Source organism: Podarcis liolepis, assembly GCF_965112155.1.
Source record: "Podarcis liolepis genome assembly, chromosome: 17".
NCBI lineage: Eukaryota > Metazoa > Chordata > Lepidosauria > Squamata > Lacertidae > Podarcis > Podarcis liolepis.
Genome location: NC_139571.1, coordinates 23,041,999 through 23,068,949, shown reverse-complemented (window position 1 = coordinate 23,068,949; position 26,951 = coordinate 23,041,999). Strand labels below are relative to the sequence as shown.

Below are 26,951 nucleotides of genomic sequence, written 5' to 3'. Positions count from 1 at the left end.
CACCTTGGTATATATGGAAACCTTCAGGGAGATTCCCTTGAATGTCTCCAAAATTTCTATTTATTTCACTGGGTTATGTGTGTGTGAGAGAGATTAAATATGTACATTAAAGTCTTGGAGCTCACATAACTCTGTTCATGTGCTAGCACTTTCCAGTTTTCCTAGTGATAAACTGCAAGTTTCGTTGACATGGCTGGTGTGATACCGTTATCATGTTTCAAAGAGCCTATCGGTCTTTGTTATCACATTGCCTTATTACCTTACACAGGGAGGCAGGCTGGGATGTGATGTGAAAAGACAATCTGTGATAACGGATCTGGGTTGATGACTTAACACAAGCACTTGATATCTACAATGAGAAAACTGTTAAATGCTGTCTTCAGAACCAATTGCATTAACCAAATGCATTTTAAAGTACTGCACTATTGCAGGTTTTCTTAATGATTTGTCCCTTATTAAAAACGTTACGCGAATATGTTTAGCAATCTCAAGCCCATAGTCATTACAGTACACTGAAAATATTATTGCTTGCCTGAGTATTCAACCTGTATTAACATTATTACTTACAAATATATGTTGATAATGAGGATCCCAGTGTACTTTTTTTTTCATCAGCCTACTCTATATTTTATCTCGGTGCAGCAGGCTTTCAGTGGACCTCAATGTAGAAGGATGTTTTGAGTTAGGCAAATGAAATTTTGCCTCTTTCTCATTATCTGCTTCTAATAATAAAGTTAACTTCTAAATAGTATTCAGTGCTACTACCAGTGTGAGGGAACAAACACTCCTTTGCCAAAGACTTTGTTACTTAAATGCCCACAGTTTATCATAACACTGCAGCCACAGCTAGGCTATTCACATAAACACAATTTGCAATAACCAAATGAAATTTTGCTCAGTCCACTTATTAATTGCTTTTTGCAATTTCTAGTTAACTCTGCTGTCTGTTTTATTATTCTCTCAAAAGTGCCGGTCAGAATAATAATGCTCTTACCATATAGTTTTATTTGATGGCAGCACATGCTGGGAATCTTGGAAGTACAGTTGCATTAGAACCTAGAGATTCCAACCTATATCTTTCATTTAAGGTGGGGGGTTTTTTAGTGGTTAGTAAAATCTAGGAATTTAACCCATGCTATCTGATCAGCGATTGTTGTTGTTGTTTAGTCGTTTAGTCGTGTCCGACTCTTCGTGACCCCATGGACCAGAGCACGCCAGGCACTCCTGTCTTCCACTGCCTCCCGCAGTTTGGTCAAACTCATGCTGGTAGCTTCGAGAAAATTGTCCAACCATCTTGTCCTCTGTCGTCCCCTTCTCCTTGTGCCCTCAATCTTTCCCAACATCAGAGTCTTTTCCAGGGAGTCTTCTCTTCTCATGAGGTGGCCAAAGTATTGGAGCCTCAGCTTCACGATCTGTCCTTCCAGTGAGCACTCAGGGCTGATTTCCTTCAGAATGGAGAGGTTTAATCTTCTTGCAGTCCATGGGACTCTCAAGAGTCTCCTCCAGCACCAAAATTCAAAAGCATCAATTCTTCGGCGATCATCATTCTTTATGGTCCAGCTCTCACTTCCATACATCACTAACTTCCATACATCACTAGATCAGCGATAGCCCATATGTTTAAACCACAGTGGCTTATTTCAGAGCAGGTTCCTGCAAGGGCAGTAAAAGTTACTGCTCTTTCCTGATTCCCCAGAAGGCAGGACTCCATAGGTTGTGATCCAGCAAGCAAAATCCAGCCCACCAAGGTCTCCAAAAATATGTGGTTTCCCCCCCTGCAAAATCAAGGGCACTGCAAGCTAGAATAATGACTGATGGGGTGCATTCAACTTGATTGGCACCAACTGTGCAGGCCTGCTAAGTATCTGTTTTGGTGAGTGAACCATACAAACCTTGTGAGTAAGTGTCTACTTAGGCAGGCAGAGACATCTCACTGCTTGCCCTGAATAAAGTTGGATCACCGTGTCCATTCGAAGAAAACACTCGCAATGCTTCAAGAGTGCTCAGAATGTGCCTGCGACTGCTTCCAGCACTGGCCCTTGCCTCAAATCAAAGACATTAATAATAATAATAATAATAATAATAATAATAATTTTTTATTTATACCCTGCCCTTCCTGGTTCAAAAACCAGGCTCAGGGTGGCTAACAACAAATTTAAAACACTTAATTGCAAAAGCAGCATAAAATACAGTATAAAAACATGAATAACAATAAAATTCAAAGTTCAGAAATCAATTTAGGGGAAATAAACATTAGATAATTACCAGGGCTAGCTGGCTGAATTAGTCCTACTTGGGCCAGGGAGGAGGCCAGGGGAGAATTAGCTGTGGGTTCTCAGAGCAGCTAATCTGCATAAAAGGGGAGGGGAAGGGAAGGGAAGAAAAGAGAAATAAAAGATCAGGCTGAATTCAAATTAAAGGCCAGGTGGAATAGCTCTGTCTTACAGGCCTGACAGAAGGAGGTTAAATCCTGAAGGGCCCTAGTCTCATGGGACAGAGCATTCCACCAGGTCGGAGCCATCACTGAAAAGGCCCTGGCCCTGGTGGAGGATAGTCTGACTTCCTTAAGGCCCGGGACCTCTAAACTTGGTTATTCATGGACCTTAAGGTCCTCTGCGGGGGATAAGAAATGCCTTATGGCAGAAGAAAAGAGTGGTGATGGACAACACTAACCACCGGTGGAGCATCTTAGGAGCTGATACTGATGATAGGATATTGTTATGATTTGGGGGAGGGCAAGCTGTATGCCTGATCCCCCTACTAATTCCTGGATCCAGCACAGATTCAATTGGTAAAACAGCCAGGCTAGCTTCCTGTTGAGATAATGGTATGGGCCATTAAGGTGGCTCTGTGCCAGATGGCAAACAGATGGTCTCCCCTCTCTCAGCTCACTCATAGTGAGAAAGACAAAGGCCAGAGTTGGGAGAGGTGTGTGTAAGCTGGAAGCAAGGCTGCAGGGTGAAGCCTGTAAGACAAAGCCATGCCTGATTTCTGCAGGAATCCAAGGCAAGCAAGACCCTCTTGGTGTGAGCCCCTCCATCGTAGGCTCAGGTTGGATATGTGTAAATAAACCATATATCGTGAAGACACCTCAGTCTCTGCTGTCCCTCATTCCAAGGAAAACAAATTCGGGTTAAAGCCCAGAACCCTGGAAAGTCACTTGCAACAATATACTGCCTGTGCAGTTTGTGACTCAACACAACCGCTGACCATACATTGAGGTCCACCAGGGTTCAACAAATGCCCTGTTTTTATTGCCTCGCAGGAGAAAGAAATACAGGGAGAGGTGGCAAACATAGCTGGTAAGCTGTGTTCTGGGTCTAAGATTGTGGGGGGATTGGTAACGAAGATACAATAACATTTATTGCACTTTTAATACCAGAAAACAGATTAATGTAGCCCAAATGAGATGAAAATACACTACAGTATATTTTTTTAAAAAGCAACTGAGATACCAGTTGTGTTGTTGTTCTTTGGTTTCTGTATTTTATGGTGCTTGTGAGACAGAGAGCAAGAGAGTGAATAATTTTTCCTCCTGTGCTGTGGCAGACTTGATAATTATTTTATCTGGAAGGCAAGAGCATTCTGCTGTGGGACCTCATCTCCTTCCTACCTTCCATCCTTATTTTTTGTTTACTTGCTTTCCTGTTGCCTAGTCCTGCAGCTGTGCTTGAGCGTTTCTAACCTGCTCTGCATAGATAAAGGGATTTTTTTTTTCTTTTTAAGGGGTGGGAGGGAAGCACCCGCAGAAGCAAACTTAGTTGGTTCATTAGCATGTGTTAGATGTCTGACTAACCTCAGCTTTGAGAACTTACATATTCAACAGCTGAGCACATTGAATGAAGATGTTACAGTGAATTAGTTATTCATTTGTTTGCCTTGGGGGAAGCTGCAGGGCAAAGGAGCTCTTTCATTTATAACCCTTCACACTTTATTGTTTTCACTTTAAATGTCATCTCCCGAATCTCACCTGACCTAATCCAGACCTCAGAGAAAGTCAGTCCTATTGCTTTGCTATCACGCACATAATATATATCAAAAAGGATTATGCACACTGTGGTGCATGGAAGAATGTTGATAACATATTTATTACATGCATGAGTTTCGTTTGTATGAAACGAAAGGGAAATCTTAAGCGGTGGAAACCAGAGATTAGAAATAGCAGCTGGCAGTTACAGACAGGAATACATAAAGCAATTCAAAGCATTAATATTATGTGTGTGTGTGTGTGTGTGTGTGTGTGTGTGTGTGTGACTTGTGGTAGGATTCATTTCTACAGAATTTCCATATGTACTGTTACATCCTTTTTTGGTTCATTTCTTTCAACTTGCAAACCCGTTGTGGTTTCAGATTGTTTCCATGCTGCATTATTTAGACAATCTAAAATTTAAATTGCTCTGGGCAGCCGGCGGAGGGTGGAGGCAGTTTGGAATAAAGCTAAAATGTTTTTCTTCAAAAATAGCATTTTCTGTTGTCCACTAAATAAATTGTTTTGAGGAAGACATGTCGTGGCTTTGTAGCTAGTAAATTATTGACTTTCAACAGAGTCATTCTGTTCTTGATTTTATTTTATTTTATGCAACAAAGGCTTTATTAATATATATTCTCAATTACAGTTGTTCACCCAGTTTCCTTATGCTATTGATATGCCATTGAGCCAAACGCCTTGATCCATTTGGGAGCAAGGCTCAAAGAATCAGGCTTCTGACATCATATCCAGCCTGGATAAGGTATTGAACATTCTGTTCTCCAGGAGGAGATATGTGAGGCTGAGTTAATACTGTGCCCTACCCCGCTAGTCCTTTCCCACCAACCAGTTGATTGGTGGGATTCTAGTTTATTGTATTCAGCTGTGTGCATGCAGCCCTGGCAGGGGCAAACATGTTCTGTTGGATGCAAAATCAAATGCAAAATCCTTTCATGAATCGGAAGCAAACGTGTGCCAATATCTACTTTGGTGACAAAGAGTAGACTTAAGCTCCTACATAGAATAGAAACTGTTTATTAATTGAAACCGGTTATTACATATCACAGCAGAAAACACATTGCCTTAGATCCAGGGCTGGTTGCATGGTTTTGTTGGTCTTTGGACATCAACGGGTCCCTAGGCCCTCTCCCGTCCCCATCACAGCCCTTCCTTTCCACCATCCTAGCTTTGCCAAAAGGGTTGGAACCCAATAAGCTTGCCATCTTCCAGCCCAGGTGGTGGCAATGGTGCTAAAAGGAACACAAAAAAGATGCTAACCTCCTGCAAATGCGCCTGCCCTCAGGAATGGAAGATTACTCAAAGGTCCCTGTGATGCCATAGAACTTGTTTTGTGTTCTTCTATTTCCTTTGGAATGGGTGCCTGAAAGCAAGAGAACCTGACTGGTTTGCTCTTTTTGATCTTGACAGTGCTTACGAAGACGGGCTTTTTGAATATCACCATACTGGCAACAAAAATCTGTAACTTGTAGACCAGGAAGTAGCCTTGTGCTAGCTCAGTTTTCCTTATTTCTTTGAACAGCTGACTGTAAATGCCTCCACCTCAGCTATCATTTACCGCAAAATGACTGACTGATTTATTTAACCAAATGTATGCACGGCTTGCCAAAAAAAAGACCTCTGAGTGCTTTACAAAGGACAAGCTAAAATAGTAAATTAAAAATACAGATCAAAGCAAACATGTTAACATGTTTAAAAAACTATTTAAAAGACCGGCAGTTTTTAAAAAGCAACTATTTAACAGTGAAATCATGTGCGAGAATTGCACATTCAAAAAGCATGCCTGGGTAGGCGTGCCGAAACAAAGAAGGTTTTAGCAGGCGCCAAAAACAATACAGCAAAGGAGTTTTTGGAACTTCTTTCCATTCCAAAAGTAGTTTGTCATATGACATCAGGTACTGTTGGGAATTTATGTTTAAATGGGAATTTATGGGGGGGGGGTCTTCTTTTTCCACTTACATTCTCATTGATGGAAATAGGTACTAGCTAGAAGACAAAACTAGAGGACATGCATTCTGGGTGGGCTCTTACTGCTGAAGTCACAGGAAATGCTGCTCAGATATGGAATTGCAAACTACCCAGAGAGTTAGAATATTGAAAACTAATTATCTTAACTATTATTCGTGTAACTTTCAAAGCAACCATTATTTGAAGTGTCTTTTAGATTCCTCCCAAGTTATTATTATTTCTTTCACTAGTATTTTTTTCTTACTTCCTTTATGGGAATACTGCCTTTCACTTATGACTTTGCCCAAATCAAAGAATACTTTAAAATCAAAATTCTATTATAAGTATTATTTCAAGAAATTCAGACCGCATCACTGAATCATAGAATTGTAGAGTTGGAAGTGACTGTGAGAATCATCTAGGTCAACCCTCTTCAATGCAGGAATCTTTTGTCCAATGAGGGGCTTGAACTGAAATTAAGAGCCTCCTGCGGTACCAACTGAGCTATCACAGTATACGGCATTCTTGTGGTGTAGTGGTTAAGAGCAGTAGATTCGTAATCTGGGGAACCGGGTTTGCGTCTCCACTCCTCCACATGCAGCTGCTGGGTGACTTTGGGCTAGTCACACTTCTCTGAAGTCTCTCAGCCCCACTCACCTCACAGAGTGTTTGTTGTGGGGGAGGAAGGGAAAGGAGAATGTTAGCCACTTTGAGACTCCTTCGGGTAGTGATAAAGCGGGATATCAAATCCAAACTACTACTACTACTACTACTACTACTACTATTCTTCTTCTTCTTCTTCTTCTTCTTCTTCTTCTTCTTCTTCTTCTTCTTCTTCTTCTTCCTAAATCTGCAAACCACCTATATTAGGCTTGTGGATGTCTGCAAGTTTATGTCTAATCTAGCCGCAATGAGGCAAGTTGATCATTTGGCACTCTGCACAAATGCCATTACAAACAGCAGCAAAATTATGGCTGTGCAGCCCAGTTGGCAGTCAAAGATGGTATAATTGTTTTTAACCTGACACCTATCTTGTGCTGCTGTTACGCTAAATAATTCTGTAGGTTAATTTTCTACTCCCATTTCTGTACTGGTAGGACCATCATGCCATTAATTAATTAATAAGCATGCACGGAGAAGTCTATCAAGCAGAATCTTCAAAATAAATGCCATGCTAAATGCCAAATACGTCAGCACAAATTAAAACTACAGGGTAGGAGATCAGTATTTTACCCTTACAATATTGGCAGGTCTTCTGTAGCAGGTTCACAGTTTGAAAATACGCTCAAGGAGTTCTGGAAGGGAGGAAAGAGCGTCTTAGTCCCCATACTGCTAGGGAGCTCTCCAAGGTGCTGAAGAAAAGAAGCCAAATAAAGCCTTGCTTATTACTTATTACCCCACGAGAGTTGTTTTGGTTGTTTTTAAGCAAGAAAAGACCTTTTTACTGCAAAATTTTCTCTCTACAATTCACTATCAAGTATCGTATTCATTGATTTTGTTGGATTTTTTTATTTTTAAAAAATATGGAAATTTGCCTCCTTTAGTGTCACTGATAAAAGGTGGGATGGTATTTTTTTCACACCTGTGATTTGCTGGAGTGTGAAGGTTCCTGAATATTACTTGGTAATAGATGTATATTTTTAAACTCACCAGGTTTGAAATGGTGCCCGCCTCCATTCTTAGTGGGAAAAATGTCATTCAGTGTTTACTAGCTCTACAGCTTTCATTTCAGCCAGTGGACTGTGTCATTTCTGCATATGGAAGCATACAGGAGTCTTCTATTATGTCTCGTATAAAAAGGAAACCATGAGACTGCACCTTTTATGCCTTTCATGCTTTGGCTCCCAGTATGTTTCTGAGCACAGTTCAAAGTGTTGGTGCTGACCTTTAAAGCCTTAAACGGCCTCGGTCCAGTATACCTGAAGGAGCGTCTCCACCCCCATCATTCTGCCCGGACACTGAGGTCCAGCACTGAGGGCCTTCTGGCAGTTCCCTCACTGTGAGAAGTGAAGTTACAGGGAACCAGGGCCTTCTCAGTAGTGGCCCCCGCCTTGTGGAACACCCTCCCATCAGATGTCAAAGAGAAGAACAACTACCAGACTTTTAGAAGACATCTGAAGGCAGTCCTGTTTAGGGAAGCTTTTAATGTTTAACAGACCACTGTATTTTAATATTTTGTTGGAAGCTGCCCATAGTGCCTGGGGAAACTGAGCCAGGTGGGCTGGGTATAAATATATTATTACTACTATTATTATTATTATTATTATTATTATTATTATTTATTTATTTATTATTTGCAACCTTTGACCTCAGCTTTACAGCTGCCTTGTTAAAATGATCTGTTCTTACTCTAGCGTAGTTGATACTGCTTCTAGCTGAATTTCAGAGGATGTTGTTAAGCAGTGCTTCTGGATTATCTGCACTATTGTCTATGAGGTGGTGAAACTTCCTACCAAAGATACATAGCCAAGGCACCTAGTCCTCCCACTGAGGCCATTCCATCTAAGGCTCTTTCAGCACAGTCTTCTTTCTTCCACCAGCAACCAGCTCCTCAGAATACTTCTCAGATCTTTCTTATCTTTAAAATGTGCCTGTTTGTTACTGAGCTTTGCCCCCTTTGGAAACAAAACTACTAAGTAATAATGCTAGCTTCAATCTGTCCTCATACCAAATGGCTGGATGATTTCCTTTGGAGCTCAAGAACAAAGCTTGACTGGAAATTTGGTTGGTTGGTGCCCATCTGTCTCAGGAGACAATGGAAAAGTGCTCCTTCTGCCGTGAAGTCAAACCGTTGGAGAGTTACAGTGCCTGCTGTGGCTGTAGAGACCAATATGAGAGAGACATGTTTAGTTGCAGCTGGGGCAGATGAAAGCATCCTGTTGTGTTGATGCAGGTGTACCGTGGCATTTCTTTCTATGCGCCTCCCAGAGGTGACCGCATGGACCAGAGCACGCCAGGCACTCCTGTCTTCCACTGCCTCCCACAGTTTGGTCAGACTCATGTTTGTAGCTTCGAGAACACTGTCCAACCATCTCGTCCTCTGTCGTCTCCTTCTCCTTGTGCCCTCCATCTTTCCCAACATCAGGGTCTTTTCCAGGGAGTCTTCTCTTCTCATGAGGTGCCCAAAGTATTGGAGCCTCAACTTCACGATCTGTCCTTCCAGTGAGCACCCAGGGCTAATTTCCTTAAGAATGGATGCGTTTGATCTTCTTGCAGTCCATGGGACTCTCAAGAGTCTCCTCCAGCACCATAATTCAAAAGCATCAATTCTTCGGCGATCAGCCGCCTTTATGATCCAGCTCTCACTTACATACATCACTACCGGGAAAACCATGGCTTTTAGTTTTGAGATAGATATGTGTAAATTGAAACCCGCAAATCCCAACGCATAATCCAACACATAAGCCTTGTAATGTGGCCCACTATGGGCTTAGTAAACTCCTGGGTTTTCCTGTTACCAGGAAGCAGTTGTCAGGTAATTCTCAGAGTTGCTTTCAGTAAAATAATAAAAGCATAGATTTAAAAAGAATTAATAATGAAGAAACAAACAAACATAGCAGAGCAATAAAATAAGATAGAACACCAGCATACAGTCTTAAATAATTACAAAGCCTGGGCAGATAGAAAGTGTGACCTCCAGCACAAGGCCATGTCCCTAGAGGTCACTGGAGAAGCCAAAGTGACTATGCGTCTAGAAGTCAAGCCAAGTCACTTGGTCCAGGCTCACCACAAACTTATCAAACACTGCAGTAAAGAGTAATTAAGCTCACCTTAACTGTGCTTGACTGTGCATAGCAATGGTAAGAATGTGAAGTGAGATCTATATTACCCTGGAATCCACCCAAACCAGAACACTTCAAGTATTTAAACCATATGTTTGGGAAACATAAGAACAAGGAATTTGCATTCTTTCAGTAAAGAGTGGGAAATAATGTTTCTACCTAATAAACTGGCCTGGCATGTTTGTCACTCCGTTACCACGAGTGTTTTAAACCAGATCTTTTCCAGCTGACTCCTATAACTCAACGTCTCCTCATCGGACAATCCCCACCTGTCACTCACCCTGGCTCCACCACCTTTGCCCCTCAATCTTGCACTGTCTTCTTTCTCTCACTCATTTTTCTGTTACACTAAGACACGGAGTACCCTTTCAAATCTGATAAATAATCTCTTTCTGTGAACTCTTATAGATCAAAGACTTGGCACTCTAAAGCCACGACATGTTTCATTAAAGAAAGGAAAAACCTCAAAACAAAATTACTTTTTTGTGTAGTTTCTGGCATAGTTCATTCTAAACATCCTGGATCAAAGAAATCCAGTCTCGTAGCACTGCTTTTCTGTTTGTAGCAAAGCTTAAATTTTTCAAACCGCTTACTTCGGAAACCAGTATTTATGTTTGGATGTCAATGATCATGGTTTCATCTGATATACTGTATTTTTCGCTCCATAAGACACACTTTTTTCCTCCTAAAAAGGAAGGGGAAATGTCTGTGCGTCTTACGAAGCGAATGTGTGGTTGGTTGATCGCTGGCTCCCTTTCCAGTCCTGCCCCCTTGCCCAGACCTCCATTGTTGAATGTTCTGCAGACAGAGGCTGTTTGTTTCCCCAGTGACATGTGACTGGCTGGTTAGATTATCTGTCTGGAAAGAAGCTGTAGAACTGTGAGTTGAACCCCATAAAAACAGGATTTTTTTCCCTTTGCAAAGTAAGCTCGACAACTTTGAGCTGATCCTCAAAAAAACGGGGCTTTTCCCCTTTGCAAAAGAAGCTTCATAACTGTGAGCTGATCCTCCCAAAAACAGGGCTTTTCCCCTTCCTCCTCTAAAATCTAGGCGCATCTTATGGAGCGAAAAATACGGTATTCTGCAGCACCATGAGACAAATGTGAGTGGGTGTACCGTAAGACCTGGATTTGAAATTGTAAATTGCAAGTAGCACTTGCTGCTGGTTCAAACCACATCACGAGACACGGCATCTATAGAGCCTCAGCTATAGAGGCCATTGGGTCAGGCAGCCACCGCAAGCAGAGGCATTGTGAGGTACATAAAGGACTGAGGGCACAAGCCCATGACACAAATTTGCACATGTTAATTTAGATCTAAACATACTTCAATGCAAATTAAAACGGCCAGTACAGCCGTACCTTGGATCCCGAACGCCTTGGTACTCAAACGTCTTGGCTCCCAAACGCCGCAAAGTGAGTGTTCCAGTTTGCAAACGTTCTTTGAAACCTGAACGTCCAACAGGGCTTCCGCGGCTTCCGATTGGCTGCAGAAGCTTCTTGCAGCCAATCAGAAGCCACGCTTTGGTTTCCAAACATTTTGGAAGTCGAATGGACTTCTGGAATGGATTCCATTCGACTCCCAAGGTATGACTGTAGTTGGATCTCACCAGCACTAGGTTTTGGTTGTGCACCTAGTCACTTTATGAGCAGCAGAAAATAATAATAATAAACGTGAGGGAAAGGGAACAGAAGGCTCCCTTTACAAAATTCAAAACTCCAGTGCCGCCACTGCCCAGGCCCAACAATGCCCCATTCTGCTATGGAGTCCTTCCTTCTCCTTCCTTGAGCCGTGCTGACCACATGGAGAGAGCAACCACTTATACTGCCTTCTCCCTGCCATTACTTCACTTGCATCAGTTGGCAGAGGTGAAAAGGATTTAAACAATTACAAGTAGAACAATTTAAACAATAACAAGTAGAACTTAAGAATTATTCGGACAATATAAAAATTGAGAAACTAAGGAAGTTTGAATGCCATCGTAGGGATTACGAATCAGATCACGTTTTCCCATGGATGCAGAAATCCATGAACACTAGTATTCAACCTAGATCAACAACCGAATTTTCACCCAGCAGTGCTGAATCTTCCGAACAGAGCGACTCACAGGAACAAATTCCACATCGACAGATAAGACAACCCAGACAATTATGACAATATGATTTACGTCCACATACCATTGATCATTCTAAACAACAGGGTTTCTGGTCACCACTACTGAGTCGTACGTCTGATCCACACTCCGGATACTCCGTTTTGGCCCTATTTGAACCTTTATTCTTTATTCTTTATCCTGATTTTATACAATATGGACTCTTTTTGACTGCCATTGAGAATTGTATAAAACAATTGCTGTGCACTGCTATTTCATGTACCTTTGTACTATATCACTGCATATTTGAAACTACATTATTTCTGTACTTAAACGTTGTGTCCAAATTTACTATTACCTTAAAACTATCGTACTTGCACGTTGTATTTAAATTTACTACTAGCTTCAACTGTTATTCTTAGCAGAATATACATGTTTTTCATTTCAACTCTTGAGTAGGAATTATTCCTTATATTGAAACTTGTGGCCAGAGTTCTTGGTATATCCTTTTCAGAGGTGAAAAGGAAGCTATTTCCCTTCTTTGCCTTCACTGGCTTAGGATTTTGGTTTGTTTGTTTTATGCCCCCCCCCCCCGATGTCTGAGCAAAAAAGGACAGAAAAGAGAATCTCTTATTCTGGAACTGGAGAAAAGCACGTCACTTGAAGATCAGTTCCATCCCAAAGGAAAAACATGCAGCCCTCTTGTCATATTATTGAAGAATTCCTTGTTCTTACTGTGCATACATACCATGCTGAGGATGAGAGAGGTGGAACAGGAAGCAGTTTCTTTTATCAGACAACACAGTTTCATGAATCCTCTTCCTGACTCGATCTGTTTTGTAGCTGTGCTGATGTACACCATCTGGTCCACCGAGTGGCACACATCAAGCATTACTGATGACGCTACTTTTCCGTGAAACACCCCCTATAAAATCTGCAGCATAAAGGCTCAAGGTCCCATTGTCCCATTCGGCATGCTGAGCGCTCAGGAAGCTTGTTTATATTGTGTTCCCCAAGTGCACCATCATCTCGTCGTCCTTCTGGATGATCTGGATCATTTCCACAGCAACTAGACCACATGCTGTGGGGGTGTCTCCTATCCCAACATAGTAATATTCTTGTCAGCCTGTTTCCATTAGTTTTCAGCTGTGAGAAACGTGATTCGTGCTACTTAAAAAGTGAATATATTTCTGCCTAAAATGCTTTTTGCAGGTGAAATGTGATCAGTATTGGCCGAGCAGAGGAACCGAAACATATGGACTGATCCAAGTGACCTTGTTGGACACTGTAGAATTGGCAACGTACTGTGTTAGAACATTTGCACTTTACAAGGTAATTCTTCGTTGTGCATGCATCAGATATTTTTTGGTGGCGAGAGAGGGTCATGGTTGTTTATAACAATATAACTGGATTACATGGGGCCATACAGTCTAGTTCATGGGTAGGCAAACTAAGGCCCGGGGGCCAGATCTGGCCCAATCGCCTTCTAAATCTGGCCTGCGGACGGTCCAGGAATCAGTGTGTTTTTACATGAATAGAATGTGTCCTTTTATTTAAAATGCATCTCTGGGTTATTTGTGAGGCATAGGAATTTGTTCACCCCCCCCCCAATATAGTCCAGCCCCCCATAAGGTCTGAGGGACAGTGAACCGCCCCCCTGCTGAAAAAGTTTACTGACCCCTGGTCTAGTTCCTTGCAGCAGCAAGATTCCCTAGAATTAAATGCTCACCCAGTTTCCTATCCAAAGCCTGCAGAGTGCCGGGGGAGGGGGTACCATAAAATTCCTAGCCATTATCAAACATCTTTACAACTATAAAACATTTATTGACATTCAAGCCATATCAGAACTCTGAAATCTTTTACACGTTGTCTTTCTTCCCTCCACGGCCCTAGTAAACAGTTCCTCCTCCTTTCTATGTTAAGCTTTTAATTATTTGAATATTTGTTTTCCAATCTAACTTACAGCCAGTTCCTTTAGTTTTAAAGCCAGTGGTTTTCAACTAGTGTTCCATGGTACTCTGGGGTGCCTTGAATGATGGCCAGGGGTGCCGTGGGCAACATTGGCTTCTGTTCCTCTTTTCTTCCCTCCCTCCTCTGATACCCTCTCACGTCTCTGCCTCCTAAAGGCTTGCACAGCTGTTCATTGCAGTCACCCTGGCTACAAGCTCAGCAGGCAAATGGGGCCTCTGGGGCTGGCCAGCGCGTGCAGGCTGCCAGTAGCTGAGGCAGCCTCAGAGTAAAGAAGCAAGCGGACGAGGGAGTCCAGCCACCCAGTCCGGCAGCCCTTGCTCTTGGGAATGGACAAAGAAGTCCCAGGTCCCAGCTCAGAGACCAGGGGTGGCAGCAACGGCTGCCCAGAGGACTCCCAAGGAGAGGGGAGAGGAAGCTGAGGGAACACTGCACAACAGAAGGTGTTTGAAAAAGGGTGAGAGGCTGCCAGCTCTGCAGACAAGGGGTGACATAACTCGACTCCTGAGCCCCACAGGGGTGCTGCAGAAAGAATGTAGTTGGCCAAGGGAGTTGTGGACTCAAAAAGGTTGAAAACCTCTGGCTTGAGTCATGCATTCTGAATGTTGGGCTGGCTACACAATAGTTCCCATACTGCTTCTCTGCAGTAGTAGTGAATAACAGTGCTGTGTCTGCCCTTTCCAGCACCATCACTGAGAAGTTCATTACTGTGATAAATCCAATAAAAAGGTAAAGGAACCCCTGACTGTTAGGTCCAGTTGCAGCGCTCATCTCACTTTACTGGCCGAGGGAGCCGGCGTACAGCTTCCAGGCCATGTGGCCAGCATGACTAAGCCGCTTGTGGTGAACCAGAGCAGCGCACGGAAACGCCGTTTACTTTGACGTGCTTTCGAACTGCTAGATGGGCAGGAGATAAATCCAACACAGCTCACTATTAAATAGGTACCACAGTTCTAGAGTAGCCACAGACTCAGCTTGCGAGATGATATTGTATCCTGCCTTTAAATGGAACTTTCTTTAAGACTCATGGTGATGTGGCCAATATGCCTTTGCTCCATTCCGGAGTGCTGTTGTGACATTGGGCAGTCATTCCAACCAACCTTCTTCTCTGGCAGAACGGCTCGAGTGAGAAGAGAGAAGTGAGGCAGTTCCAGTTCACTGCCTGGCCTGACCATGGAGTTCCAGAACATCCGACGCCATTCCTAGCTTTCTTACGACGAGTCAAAACCTGTAATCCTCCCGATGCTGGGCCAATGCTTGTTCACTGCAGGTAAGCGCAGGCTTCACTGTAACAAACACTTGCAAGCGACATGTTAATGCCGTAAGCCAATGGCTCATAATTTGGCATTGCACATAGCATTTCATTTGCATTTTCCCCATTCTCTGGAAGTTCTGATTAACTGTGAATACATGATGGTTGTAGTCTAAACAAGCATGAAACTAGCTCCACAAGCTGAAGAGGAGCTTTAGAACACAGTGGTGGTTGTTTCCAAGCAATAACCCCTTTTGCTACATGGTGAACTATTTTGAAAGCTTAGGGGAGGTTCTTAAAAAAATTGTGTTAATGCAAATGGGGCTTGTTTGAAGGGAAATGTACAAAATAAAATGCAAGTAGGCTATCCCAAGATACAGCCATATGCACACTTATTCCTGGGAGGTGTGCTTAGAACATGGGTAGGTAAACTAAGGCCCGGGGGCCGGATCCAGCCCAATCGCCTTCTAAATCTGGCCTGTGGACGGTCCAGGAATCAGCATGTTTTTACATGGGTAGAATGTGTCCTTTTATTCAAAATGCACCTCTGGGTTATTTGTGGGGCATAGGAATTCATTATTTTTTTCCTTCAAAATATAGTCCGGCCCCCCACAAGGTCTGAGGGACAGTGGACCAGCCCCCTGCTGAAAAAGTTTGCTTACCCCTGACTTAGAACTATGGATACAGAATCCACCCAAGCAGAATTTCCATATATATACTCAAGTATATTTGTAATCCTTCTTATAGGGATCTCCAAGTGTGGTTTACTTGCATGTTTCCCCCAATTCTGGTTGCCAGTTTCAGGGGTGTTCTTGAGCTCTCATGAGTCCAGCACCATAAGTGCACAGAGCCTCCCCTCATACTAGCTATACTATTATGTGATAATATTTATTGGTTGGGTTGAGGTACTCTGGGAACATTTATGGGAAAGATGATGTGTGCCTGGACCTTGCGATCGCTAGCATTTTGCTCGACATACAGCTCAAATAGCTGAATCTCCGAAGGCAGAAGAACCCAATTGTTCAAAAGGTTGGATACCTACCAAGTTGAAAAGATATACCTGAGAAGCACGAAACTGCATCTGTTCTGGTGATCTTGCAAATCCATTGATTTCATTGCGAAAGGAAGTTTCTTATTACCTATTTACATACGCTACACTTCAAGTAATTTCAATTTATATCCCTAATTTGTTTTACCTGAAATGTGAGGCAATCGGATAAGCAATTTTGAACAGTTCTAAATGGAAAGAATCTGCTGATAATTTGTTTATTTATAAAAAAACAGAAATTCTGCCCCGTGCTTCTAGTTCCTATGCACTACTCAAGGCAATTTACAACGATTTAAAACTGCAATATCATATCAAAAGAAATGCATTAAAAATCCAACACAGGCAGAGACCAGGCAGATACACAGACAGATAAAACATAGCATTTAAATAAAATAAATAGGCAAAGCCTGATGGATTTTTTTATTATAAAAAAAATGTATTCACCAACAAGTAAAAGGCAGAAAGAAAGGTGGCCACTCACACTTCAAGGAGCAAAGTAACCCACACCATACTGAGAAAGCCTTATAGCTTCTTGCTGTCAACCTCATGTAACCTGAGGTAGGACACAGAGAAGGACATCTCCTTTTGATATTTGGCCCCAGGCAAGATGGCATTGGAGGAGACAGTCCCTCAGGTGTATTTTAACCTTGAGGCTGCCACGGGCTGGCCAGGTCAGGATGATGCAGATGGAATATTGGCCAAGGACCTGGGAGAGAGTTCTAGCAGAATGTGGGGGCCTCTGCTGGTAGTGGGAAAATTTGCAGGCAAGGATCGTGGAAAGGGAGCTTCCTCAGCCAGTGTGGTGGTGTGGTTAAGAGCAGTGGACTCGTAATCTGGTGAACCGGGTTCGCTTCCCTGCTCCTCCACATGCAGCTGATGGGTGACCTTGGGCTAGTTACACTTTTCTGAAGTCTCTCAGCCCCACTCACCTCACAGAGTGTTTGTTGTGGGGGAGGAAGGGAAAGGAGAATGTTAGCCACTTTGAGACTCCTTTGGGTAGTGATAAAGCGGGATGTCAAATCCAAACTACTACTACTACTACTACTACTCTTCTTCTCCTTCTTCCTCCTCCTCCTCCTCCTCCTCCTTCTTCTTCTTCTTCTTCTTCTTCTTCTTCTTCTTCTTCTTCTTCTTCTTCTTCTCTCATCCATCTCCACAATGATAGCTGCAAGTCCCAGTCCCACCTCCTTCACTGTTCCTGCCTTTCCTCCCACCCTGGCACCATCAGATACTGAGAGTATCTTAGGAACGCCACTCCAGATTTGGGTAGGATTTGCTCCGTAGCTTTTTCTTCTCTCGAAGATATCCCACAAGGCAGTGGAGGTTTAGGATCAGAGTTTTTCTTCTCCTGGATGGGCTACCTTCCCAGGTGGGCGAACCCCACCTACCCCTCACTTCCCTCTACAAAATGTGCAGAAACCGCCTTCTTGACCAGTGGGCCAACTATTGGTCTCGTCCATTCAACCCTCTGGGGCCTGTCTTCGCATGCAGGGGAAGTTCTTAATTTACTGAGGGTTTGAGACCAATTGGCTACCCTCACCTGGTTTAGCCGGCCAGCTGAAGCTGTTCCCAGTGTGTGTCCACTGTTGCATGTTGACAGCTTCTAGGAGCCACAGATGAGAGCTGAGCTGAGTGCAGGATGGGGACCAAAGGTAGACAAACGAACCCAGAAGAAGAACAAAATGTCCCCCACCAGAGGTACTATACCCATCCCCGAGCACTCCATATATAGGTAAAGGGACCCATGACCATTAGGTCCAGTCGTGGCTGACTCAGGGGTTGTGGTGCTCATCTCGCTTTATTAGCCAGCATGACTAAGCCGCTTCTGGCAAACCAGAGCAGCGCATGGAAACACTGTTTACCTTTCCGCCAGAGTGGTACCTATTTATCTACTTGCTCTTTGACGTGCTTTCGAACTGCTAGGTTGGCAGGAGCTGGACCCAAACAATGGGAGCTCACCCCGTGGCGGGGATTCGTACCACCGACCGTCTGATCGGCAAGTCCTAGGCTCTGTGGTTTAACCCACAGCGCCACCCACGTCCCATATATACAGTATATACATATATACTCCATATATACAGGATAGCAAAAGGGTGTGACAGTGTCAGATCAATTTCCAAAGCTTTTGAAGCTAGAGCACTTGCCTTAGCTGTCTGTGTATTTTGGATTAGCCGTGTGTATTGCCTGAAATGCCTTCAGGCAGCAATTTGCATACCCACCACAATAACCTAAGCATTGAAGCCTTTGGAAAGAACTCTTTGCCAACTCTTTGTTCTTCAGCAACTGAGACAGGACAAAGGAAGCCCTGGATATATTTTTTTCACTTTTTCTGCCCCACTGTACTTTTGACCACTGTACTTTTTAGTTTTCCTTTTGTTCTTTCTTGGGGTGCAATCCAGTGCATACATACTGACTCAGTCAGTCACAGTAAACACAGCAGAACTTTCTTCTGAGGAAAACAATGAGTGCAAGACCTGCTCTCTTGTTCCTCGTTTCCCTAATATCTGAAACGAGTTTGTTTTATGGAGACCTCCTCCGTGTTTCCTTCTTTATTGTTTTTGTTTCCAGAGCTGAGCAAACGGTGTTGATGGTAGATTTATGAAAAACATAATCATAAACATCTCTCGAATAAGTTTTCATGTATGAATTTAAGAGCTGCAACTGAAAGACTTGAAGTGAAAACTGGATGTAATTTTCATGAGTGCCAAAAAAGCTTTTATACAGCTTAGCTAAAAAATAAGGATAAAAATAAACAGTTCTGTTAAGCAACAGTGATAAAGTACTGGGTGAATTGTTTTCTTAACTGACGATGTAGGCAATTAAGTTTCCACTGAGAGCTTGTGATTGGCCCTCCATAATCTATTCCCTTGAAATTTTCTATAGACTGTGTACTCCAATTATATATTATGGCAGCAATCCAAAGAGGTGCACTTAAGCCCTATTTAAATCAATGGGATGTGTTAGTTGTGATTGTCTTCCCCCATTGATTTCAATAGGACTTGAGACATAACCAACTTCCTCTTGATTGTGACCTACCAGATTCAGCATGCCAAACTCCTAGGAACAAAAGCAAAAGCAGCTTGGAACTAGCTAACACTCATCTGCAGGAAAACAAAATGAAAACAATGCCTTTAATTGCACAGTTGCATTTAAGCGGTTTTAACCCTTAGCCTGCAATCCATGCATCTTCTCTTGGCAGCTCAGATGTGCTGGGCCTGCAAAAAAGAAATGAGAAAATCTCAAAGCAATTTTTGCTGTACCCATAAATGGCAGAGGTCTTACTGCTAACAAATAATGCATGCATACGCAAGGATTTGGGGTTTTGCTTTGAGTTTCATAGAATCACAACAGTAGTTTAACTTTAGAATACCACAGATTCCAGATTGTTAGGCCATCGGTGTAGGAGCCTGTTTTTGTCATTCCATAGAGCACTACATATGCTGATAGTGCTTTAATCATCATAATGGCAGTAACAGTCAACTTCCCAGCTGGCACTTATTTATACCTTCTAGAAGTGGAATGTCATGGCCATTGGTCCCATTTGCCAAACAGCAGAGCTGGTTCTAATGAATAACTTATAAATGCCTCATTTAGTTATCCATTTCTACCTCTGCATAATATTCTGCCTATTCCAGAGCAATTTAGCAATATCACAGTCCAACCATTGCCTCCATGCTGATCTGCTTTCATTTGTAAAATTAAATATCCTTTTAATGAGCACTTATTGTTTGAAATTCAGGCTTTAATTCTATGAATCTGCGATAGACAGAGTGTAACATGTGGTCTATTGATAGCAGGAAAAGCACACGGTTGCGTTTGAAGTCGGATTATTGCTGGCAAACAGGTGCTCATCAGATCATAGCCGAATAGCACCAGAGGGCATCTGGAAGCCTTTTTGTTTTGTTTTGAGAACTTCACAGAAGTCTTAGCAATTGCTTCAGTAATGTTACCCAGAAGCTTTGTATAGAAACATAGGCCTTTATGCTCTGTGTTTCTGCAACAGAGCACTAGTGGGCAATCCTTAAAGAGACATGTAATTTAATGAAGTGTTCAGATACATTGCTAATGTCCATAAAACGAGTAACAGAAAGAAGGCAGGTGGGCAGCTTTGAAAAATGTGAATTATGGATTTAAGGAACATACTCTGAACCTGAGATATGCTAAAGATAAATTTCAGCCAGCTATGGGATATTCACATTTTATACAGATGCTTTCCATTATTACAACATGACATACCTACAATTACGTCATATGGTTCTGAAATTGCTCTCCCCCCTACACACACATTTTGATGCCAGTTCATTCATTTCCTCACCCAACACTCCTTTTTACATGTAAAAGTTTACAGTAATTAAAACATACAAAAATAGAGCCTCACTTTACTTTTTTAAACAGCAAATCCCATAGTTTGAACAAGAAAGTATATACACAATACTATAAATACTGAATAATACAAGAAAATTTCTTTGATCAGATTTCCTGGCAAATAACATGGAAGTGAAGGTGTAATTTTTCAATTTTTATGCCATATCTACAGTGGGGAACCTGAGATATTTAAGTGCAGAACAACATGTAAGCTCATTAATGTAAATACATTGAACATGGGTGTATTGTGCAATATAAACTTCAGAAGTCATTCTAAACGTTAACTGTGAATTGTCTTCTCTTGTCAAGTTATTATTATTGTTGTTGTTGTCATTATTTACTTGATTCATATATCACCCTTCGTCATAGGATCACAGGGCAGGTGCACAGAATAACATACAGGATAAAAACAAGTAAATAATTAAAACAAAACAGCAAAACAATAACCCCATGGACACATTTAAAAGGCTGCTGATCATTAATCAGCCAAAGGCCTGGTTGAAGTTTTAAATGTTTTATTGAGGTCCTAATTCAAGTAAGGTGCAGCTAACATCCCCATACACTTATTAAAAAGAGCATACTTCAGATGCAGAACTCGCCTGTTTCACTCCCCACATACAATTTGTCCCTGCCAGAAAGGGAGGTTTCCAGTGTCCTCCTCTCTTCTTTTTTAGCTTAATCTTTATGGTGTTCTTCTCCTCAAGGTTGCAATCTTGCTGCTGTTTTAGATTCCATTTTATCTTCCTCTTCTCACACCTGCACTCATATTTCTGTTTCCTTCTTTCTAATAGTCTGAGGTTTGTTCCTCTCTTTCCCTAGATTGACCCTAAAACCAAGAGTTCGTCCTCTCTTATTTCTTAGCGTGATTATTGTAACGTTCTTCTGGTTGGCCTTCCTTTATCTCCATTCTAGTGTTTCCATTATGAATGTTTACTTTCCTGTTCCTTCCACTTTGATCATGTCGCTCTTTATGGACTTCTGTTCATGTTCCATTTTATATTCAAATTTTTTATCTCTCATCTTTAAATCACTTAATTCAATTTGTACCTTCTTATCTCACATCTCTTTGACTATAATGTATTCTCTTTTCTTCTGGTATGTGCCACCTCACTTCTGCTGTTTCTCCTACTTGTCCTTTCTCTGTTATCATTTCTTATCTTTGGAATTCTCTTCCCACTGATAGTTGTCCTACTTCACTGTGTTCAAACAAGCTTCTAAGACTTGTATTTGTCTCCCCTCCAAGCTTCCTGGTCTGATTGCTTTGCTTTTATTTATCTCCTTTGCTGAGGTGTTTTGTTTTTTTCAAATTCACCTGCTCCTTTTCCCTAAATGTGTCACATAATTTAGACTGTAAACCTTTGTTGGGGTGCTTTGTGGACATTTCTCAACTGTAAGGGATCTAATTGTAGGTGTGGTATAAATACAACAAGAATTGAAATTGAAATTGAATTGAAATACTTTATTGTCACTTGTACAACTTGTATACAGTGAGATTACACGAGCACCCTATATCTGCTCTCTTAGTCTTAATTCCCCCCATTTACTGACACACACACACTAAACCCGAAAGTCATTTGCCCTGTTGTTAACTTTTCATTCAGCAGCCTAACAGCCCATGGATAGAAGCTGTTCTTTACCCTGTTGGTGTGACCAATCATGCTTTTATATCTTCTGCCCGAGGGTAGGAGATCAAGAAAGTGCCAAGGTGTGAATTATCCCTGAGAATTTTCCTCACTCTCCTGAGGCAACGTTTTTCTGCTATTTCATCCAGCGGATTCACGGGACAGCCCATAATATCTTGCGCTGTATTCACCACCCTCTGTAGGCACTTCCTATCAGTTGATGTCAAACCAGCATACCACACCGTGATGCAGTATGAAAGGACACTTTCTATTGTTGACCGGTAGAAGGTGATCATCAAATGTTGATTGACGTCGTTCTTCTGCAATACTCTGAGGAGATGGAAACCTTAGGGTGCTCCTGCTATTTTCAGGTGGGATTCAGCCACTTGCTGGCAAAACCAGGTTGCACAGTTAAAGCTGATTTGGCACTCTTGAGCTACAAATCATTCCTCCCATCACCCCCAAAATCAAACTTTTTGCTATAAGGAAAGTGATGGAGAAATCTACTAGGAACCGTAGGATAGTGATTACTTGATGCAATGTCATATACCCTCCAGCCAAAAAGTCAGAATGAATGCTCAATAAATAGATTGTCTGTCAACAACATTAAATTCAAATGTTTCACATTTGTTTGTTTGTTTGTTTGTTCCTTCTAGAAAATGGGATATTTTATTATTCCTCTATTATGCCTAATGGGCTCCCTCCTCCCCCACAACATTTAATTCCACAGCTGGAATTCTCACCTTTGTTTTCAAATACTGTGTGCATCAGTATGCCTGTTCATGTCCTCTAAGGTCCTGATGTTAGATCACAGTTTGAAATTCTAATTCTACACAGAATTAGTAACTATGACTGCAAAACTAAGAAATAAGGATGAGTCACAGATAAGAGATGAGTGGAAGTGTTTTGAAGAGAATCTCAGAGGATATAATAGCCAGTTACCTTACAAGTAGGAATGAACACATGAGCAGCAGGTAACATTAAATAAAGGAAGATTTGAGATGAAAATGGGTGGAATAATAGATTATGCAGCCAACAAAAGACTACCTAGAATGCCATGGAGAGGTGGACTGGGAAGTCCAAGGATAATAGATAAGGATGACTATTGTATGGTGTAAAAAGTTGTAAAAGTGCATTAAAAATAAATAAACATGCTGTCCAGGAAACAAGTCCCATTGAACTCAATGGCACTCATCTCTTGAGTGATGTTTAGTATTGGTCTGAACACTCTGTCCTCTTTACCACAGCTACTGCAAGTTCTGAATCAAAACAGACCATATCTGATTACTTGAGGGGATACTTACTGATGGGCAGACGATAAAATTCTGTGAGCTTTAGTAGTAAAGCTCCATCGTTCTACCCGGACACTGAGGTCCAGCACCGAGGGCCTTCTGGCGGTTCCCTCACTGCGAGAAGCCAAGTTACAGGGAACCAGGCAGAGGGCCTTCTCGGTAGTGGCGCCCTCCCTGTGGAACGCCCTCCCACCAGATGTCAAAGAGAACAACAACTACCAGACTTTTAGAAGACATCTGAAGGCAGCCCTGTTTAGGGAAGCTTTTAATGTTTGATGTATCATAGTATTTTAATATTCTTTTGGAAGCCACCCAGAGTGGCTGGGGAAACCCAGCCAGATGGGCGGGGTATAAATAATAAATTATTATTATTATTATTATTAGTAGTAGTAGTATAGTGCCCTATCCCCGCAGGTCTTAGGGTGGTTCACAAGATAAAATCACAATATAAAAACTCAAAATACATAACCAAAATAAAAACCAAAACAATGCCCCCCCCCCATTTTAAAAGGGCATTGGATGTCAATCAGCCAAAGGCCTCGTTAAAGAGGAGCGTTTTTTGCCTCCAGGCGTTAACCTAGCACTACAATATTTGCATGTTCTCATTGAGAGTATTGTAAGAGCTCTGAACTTCCTGACATCAAAGACAGGCAAAGGGCAGAATATTGGCATTTAATAGGTAGAAGGTAAATAGGGACATTGGTGGCGCTGTAGTCTAAACCACTGAGCTTCTTGGGCTTGCTGATTGGAAGGTCACCTGTTCGAATCTGTGTTGTGGGGCATTTAATAGCACATACTCCATGGGATGCGGACGAGACCCATTGCCACTGTAATGCGACATGGAATCCTTCCCTACCCTTCTCTTGTTTACCCCAGTCAATCTCAGTAGCAAACTGGGAAATGGAGGGTCCCTAACTGCTAATCCTACTGTCCCCCAAGAAACAACTGAAACACTCTACAATTTTATAGATCGGCACCAGTGGTACAGTAGCTTTAAAAATCAGTACACAGAAAGGGATTTGTGCTTGCCATCATTTTTGTTCTGGCTGACGTCTGGAAGCTGCTTGGCAGAGAGCAGAGTAATAGGTACAGTTCGCCATAACTGCATCCCCTCCATCAAGCATCTTTCAGAAGACTCTGCTGGAACAGGAAGCTTGCAATCAGGGAGCATATTATGGCTTCCCACTATGCCCTGTGAGGGAGCTAGTGATGCACAGGATAGGGAAATCGGGAGCACCTCTGTACCTAGTGAATGGGCAGCCTTTGGTGGCAAGATGAGCATGGGAGGTAGTCATGAGTAATGGGTAGCCCTTCAACAGATAGTTCCTGTGATGAGGTGTCCATTAGCAGCTAGTGAGTGAATAACTGAGAAAACAGTCCCTCCTCTTTGATAAGATATGTACTCACATGCTGTGCTAACTGATGCCTGCATGTGAGGATTTGGTTGCTGGGAAGATTATGGAGCTGACTCGCCAACACAGCGGGTGGCACTGTGGTCTAAACCACTGGGTTTGCCGATCTGAAGGTCGGCGGTTCGAATCTCTGCGATGGGATGAGCTCCCGTTGCTCTGTCCCAGCTTCTGCCAACCTAGCAGTTCGAAAACATAACAGTGCAAGTAGATAAATAGGTACCACTGCGGTGGGAAGGTAAATGGCATTTCCGTGCTCTCTGGCTTCTGTCACAGTATCCCATTGCGCCAGAAGCGGTTTAGTTCCGCTGGCCACACGACAGAAAGCTGTCTGTGGACAGACGCTGGCTCCCTTGGCCTGAAAGAGAGATGAGCATCGCAACCCCATAGTCGCCTTTGACTAGACTTAACCGTCCAGGGCTCCTTTACCCTTTTTACCTTTCCTTTCATACCCTTTGGAGGGATCTGCAGGCAAGGACCATTTGCAGCTTCTGCTTATCCCGCTGAATATCTCCTGTTTCTTTGACCTGTGCTGTGGTTTGAAACATCCTTTCAAGTAAGGAAGAGTACTGCAGAGGTTCTTACTTGGTAGGCTGTGCCAATTGTTGAAGCACAGTACTGATGTTCCCCAACAACAGTGGCTAACCTTTGCTTTTTCTGTGCATGATGGCAGCTTACTTGCCTTTCGGGGAGACACTCTGTAGTCATTAGTATTTTGATCCTCTGCACATCTGCTATCTATTCTCCCGGAAAAGAATGGATTAGGTGCAAGAATCCTGCTGGTAGGCATAGTCTTCCTATGTAAATACCTTTCTACTGAATATGTTCCTGGTGGATTGATGATGCTTCAGTTTGTTAAACTGACCACTTATAAAAATACAGTCTTGCGTGTATTTCTTGAAATAGAAATGCCACTCTATAACTTATCACTATTAGTTAGCAGTGATCCTTATTTCCTGATATTTATCATGTCCTGTGAGTCTTGTAATTTTCTTTGACCTGTGCTGTGGTTTGAAACATTATTTGATCAGTATTCTCAATGAGTCATTTTATCCACATGTATTTAGTTAATTTTTTCCTGCCTGTGTTTATATATACTCTATAAGGGAAAGGAAGCCTGACTGCTCACAGCTGAGTCTGGTAAAAGAGCAATTAGTTTCTATCAGAGCCAACAGCTGTCTGTAATGAATTCTGAATTAAAATTACGAGCAAAGAAAAGAATCTAGCCATCTGCAGGAAATGTGAAAATATTTTTATAACCCTAATAGCTGAGATCTGGACAAGGGTATTCGTGAGATTTCCCAGCTGTACCTACAGTGAATTCTCGAATAGCCTCAGACACAGAGCGCACCAGAATGCATAGCATCAATTTTGGCTGCTTAACCTCTTTGGCTGCACTTGAACCAGCCTGTATTTTGATCTAAAGTAGTCAGCATGAAAGCCTTCCTTTGTCAAAAAGCATTTTTCTGTGCCTCCAAAATGAAAATGTAGCCGTAAAAATAGTCCTGTTATCTTCGCACAGAGTCCTTCCAATCAGTGTTCCATTACTAAAATACCACCCCTCAAAATGAATAATCATAGTTAACTTGATTTCCCCCTGTCCTAAATTGTTCCTTTCAACAGAATATTGAGTTGCAATATTGGTTTACATGTGGCCTTTTGATTGTGTTACCATTTCACATGTTGTAATTCAGTGCATAACCCTCCTGATTCTGTTTCCAGTATTCCTTTAATGTATGTTTTGGCCCTTCTAGCAGCAGAATATCTCAAAATTATGGCTTGCTGAAAAGGTGAAATGATATGGATATAGAAGGCACAGTTTATAAATAAAGCAATATGCCTTGCATATACAATGGACCAGCTTCAGTCACAAGCATCTCCAGGTACAAGATGGGAGGTTATGGGATGGGTGTCCATCAGAGTAGACAGCAGCCCAAAGACTCCCAGCGGCAGGAAAGGTGGGATGGGGATCCTTGCATGGGGGTACCTGGTTCACGCCCCTTCAAAATCATGCGCCTGGGGCTATGGCCCCCTTCTGGGCCCCCTATGCTACACCCATCCCATCTCCCTTCATAATAACTCAGTGAGGTAGATTAGCCTTGACTCAAAGCCATCCAATATGCTTTATGGCTGAGCAGGGATTTGAACTAGGTTCAGAACTATTCATGGTATCATATTGTCTCTCACCG

At 42.3% G+C, this 26,951-nt stretch overlaps 1 protein-coding gene across 41 annotated transcripts in view; it reads left to right on the top strand.

Annotated features, from left to right (window-relative positions):
- The window catches only part of PTPRD (protein tyrosine phosphatase receptor type D), a 1,139,460-nt gene that overhangs the window by 1,076,545 nt on the left and 35,964 nt on the right, over positions 1-26,951 (top strand). For all 41 annotated transcript variants that reach the window (XM_083482170.1, XM_083482159.1, XM_083482163.1 and 38 more), the window contains 2 exons: positions 13,019-13,138; positions 14,890-15,044. In XM_083482170.1, the coding sequence (XP_083338296.1) occupies positions 13,019-13,138; positions 14,890-15,044 (275 nt within the window). The remainder of the gene's footprint in view (positions 1-13,018; positions 13,139-14,889; positions 15,045-26,951) is intronic.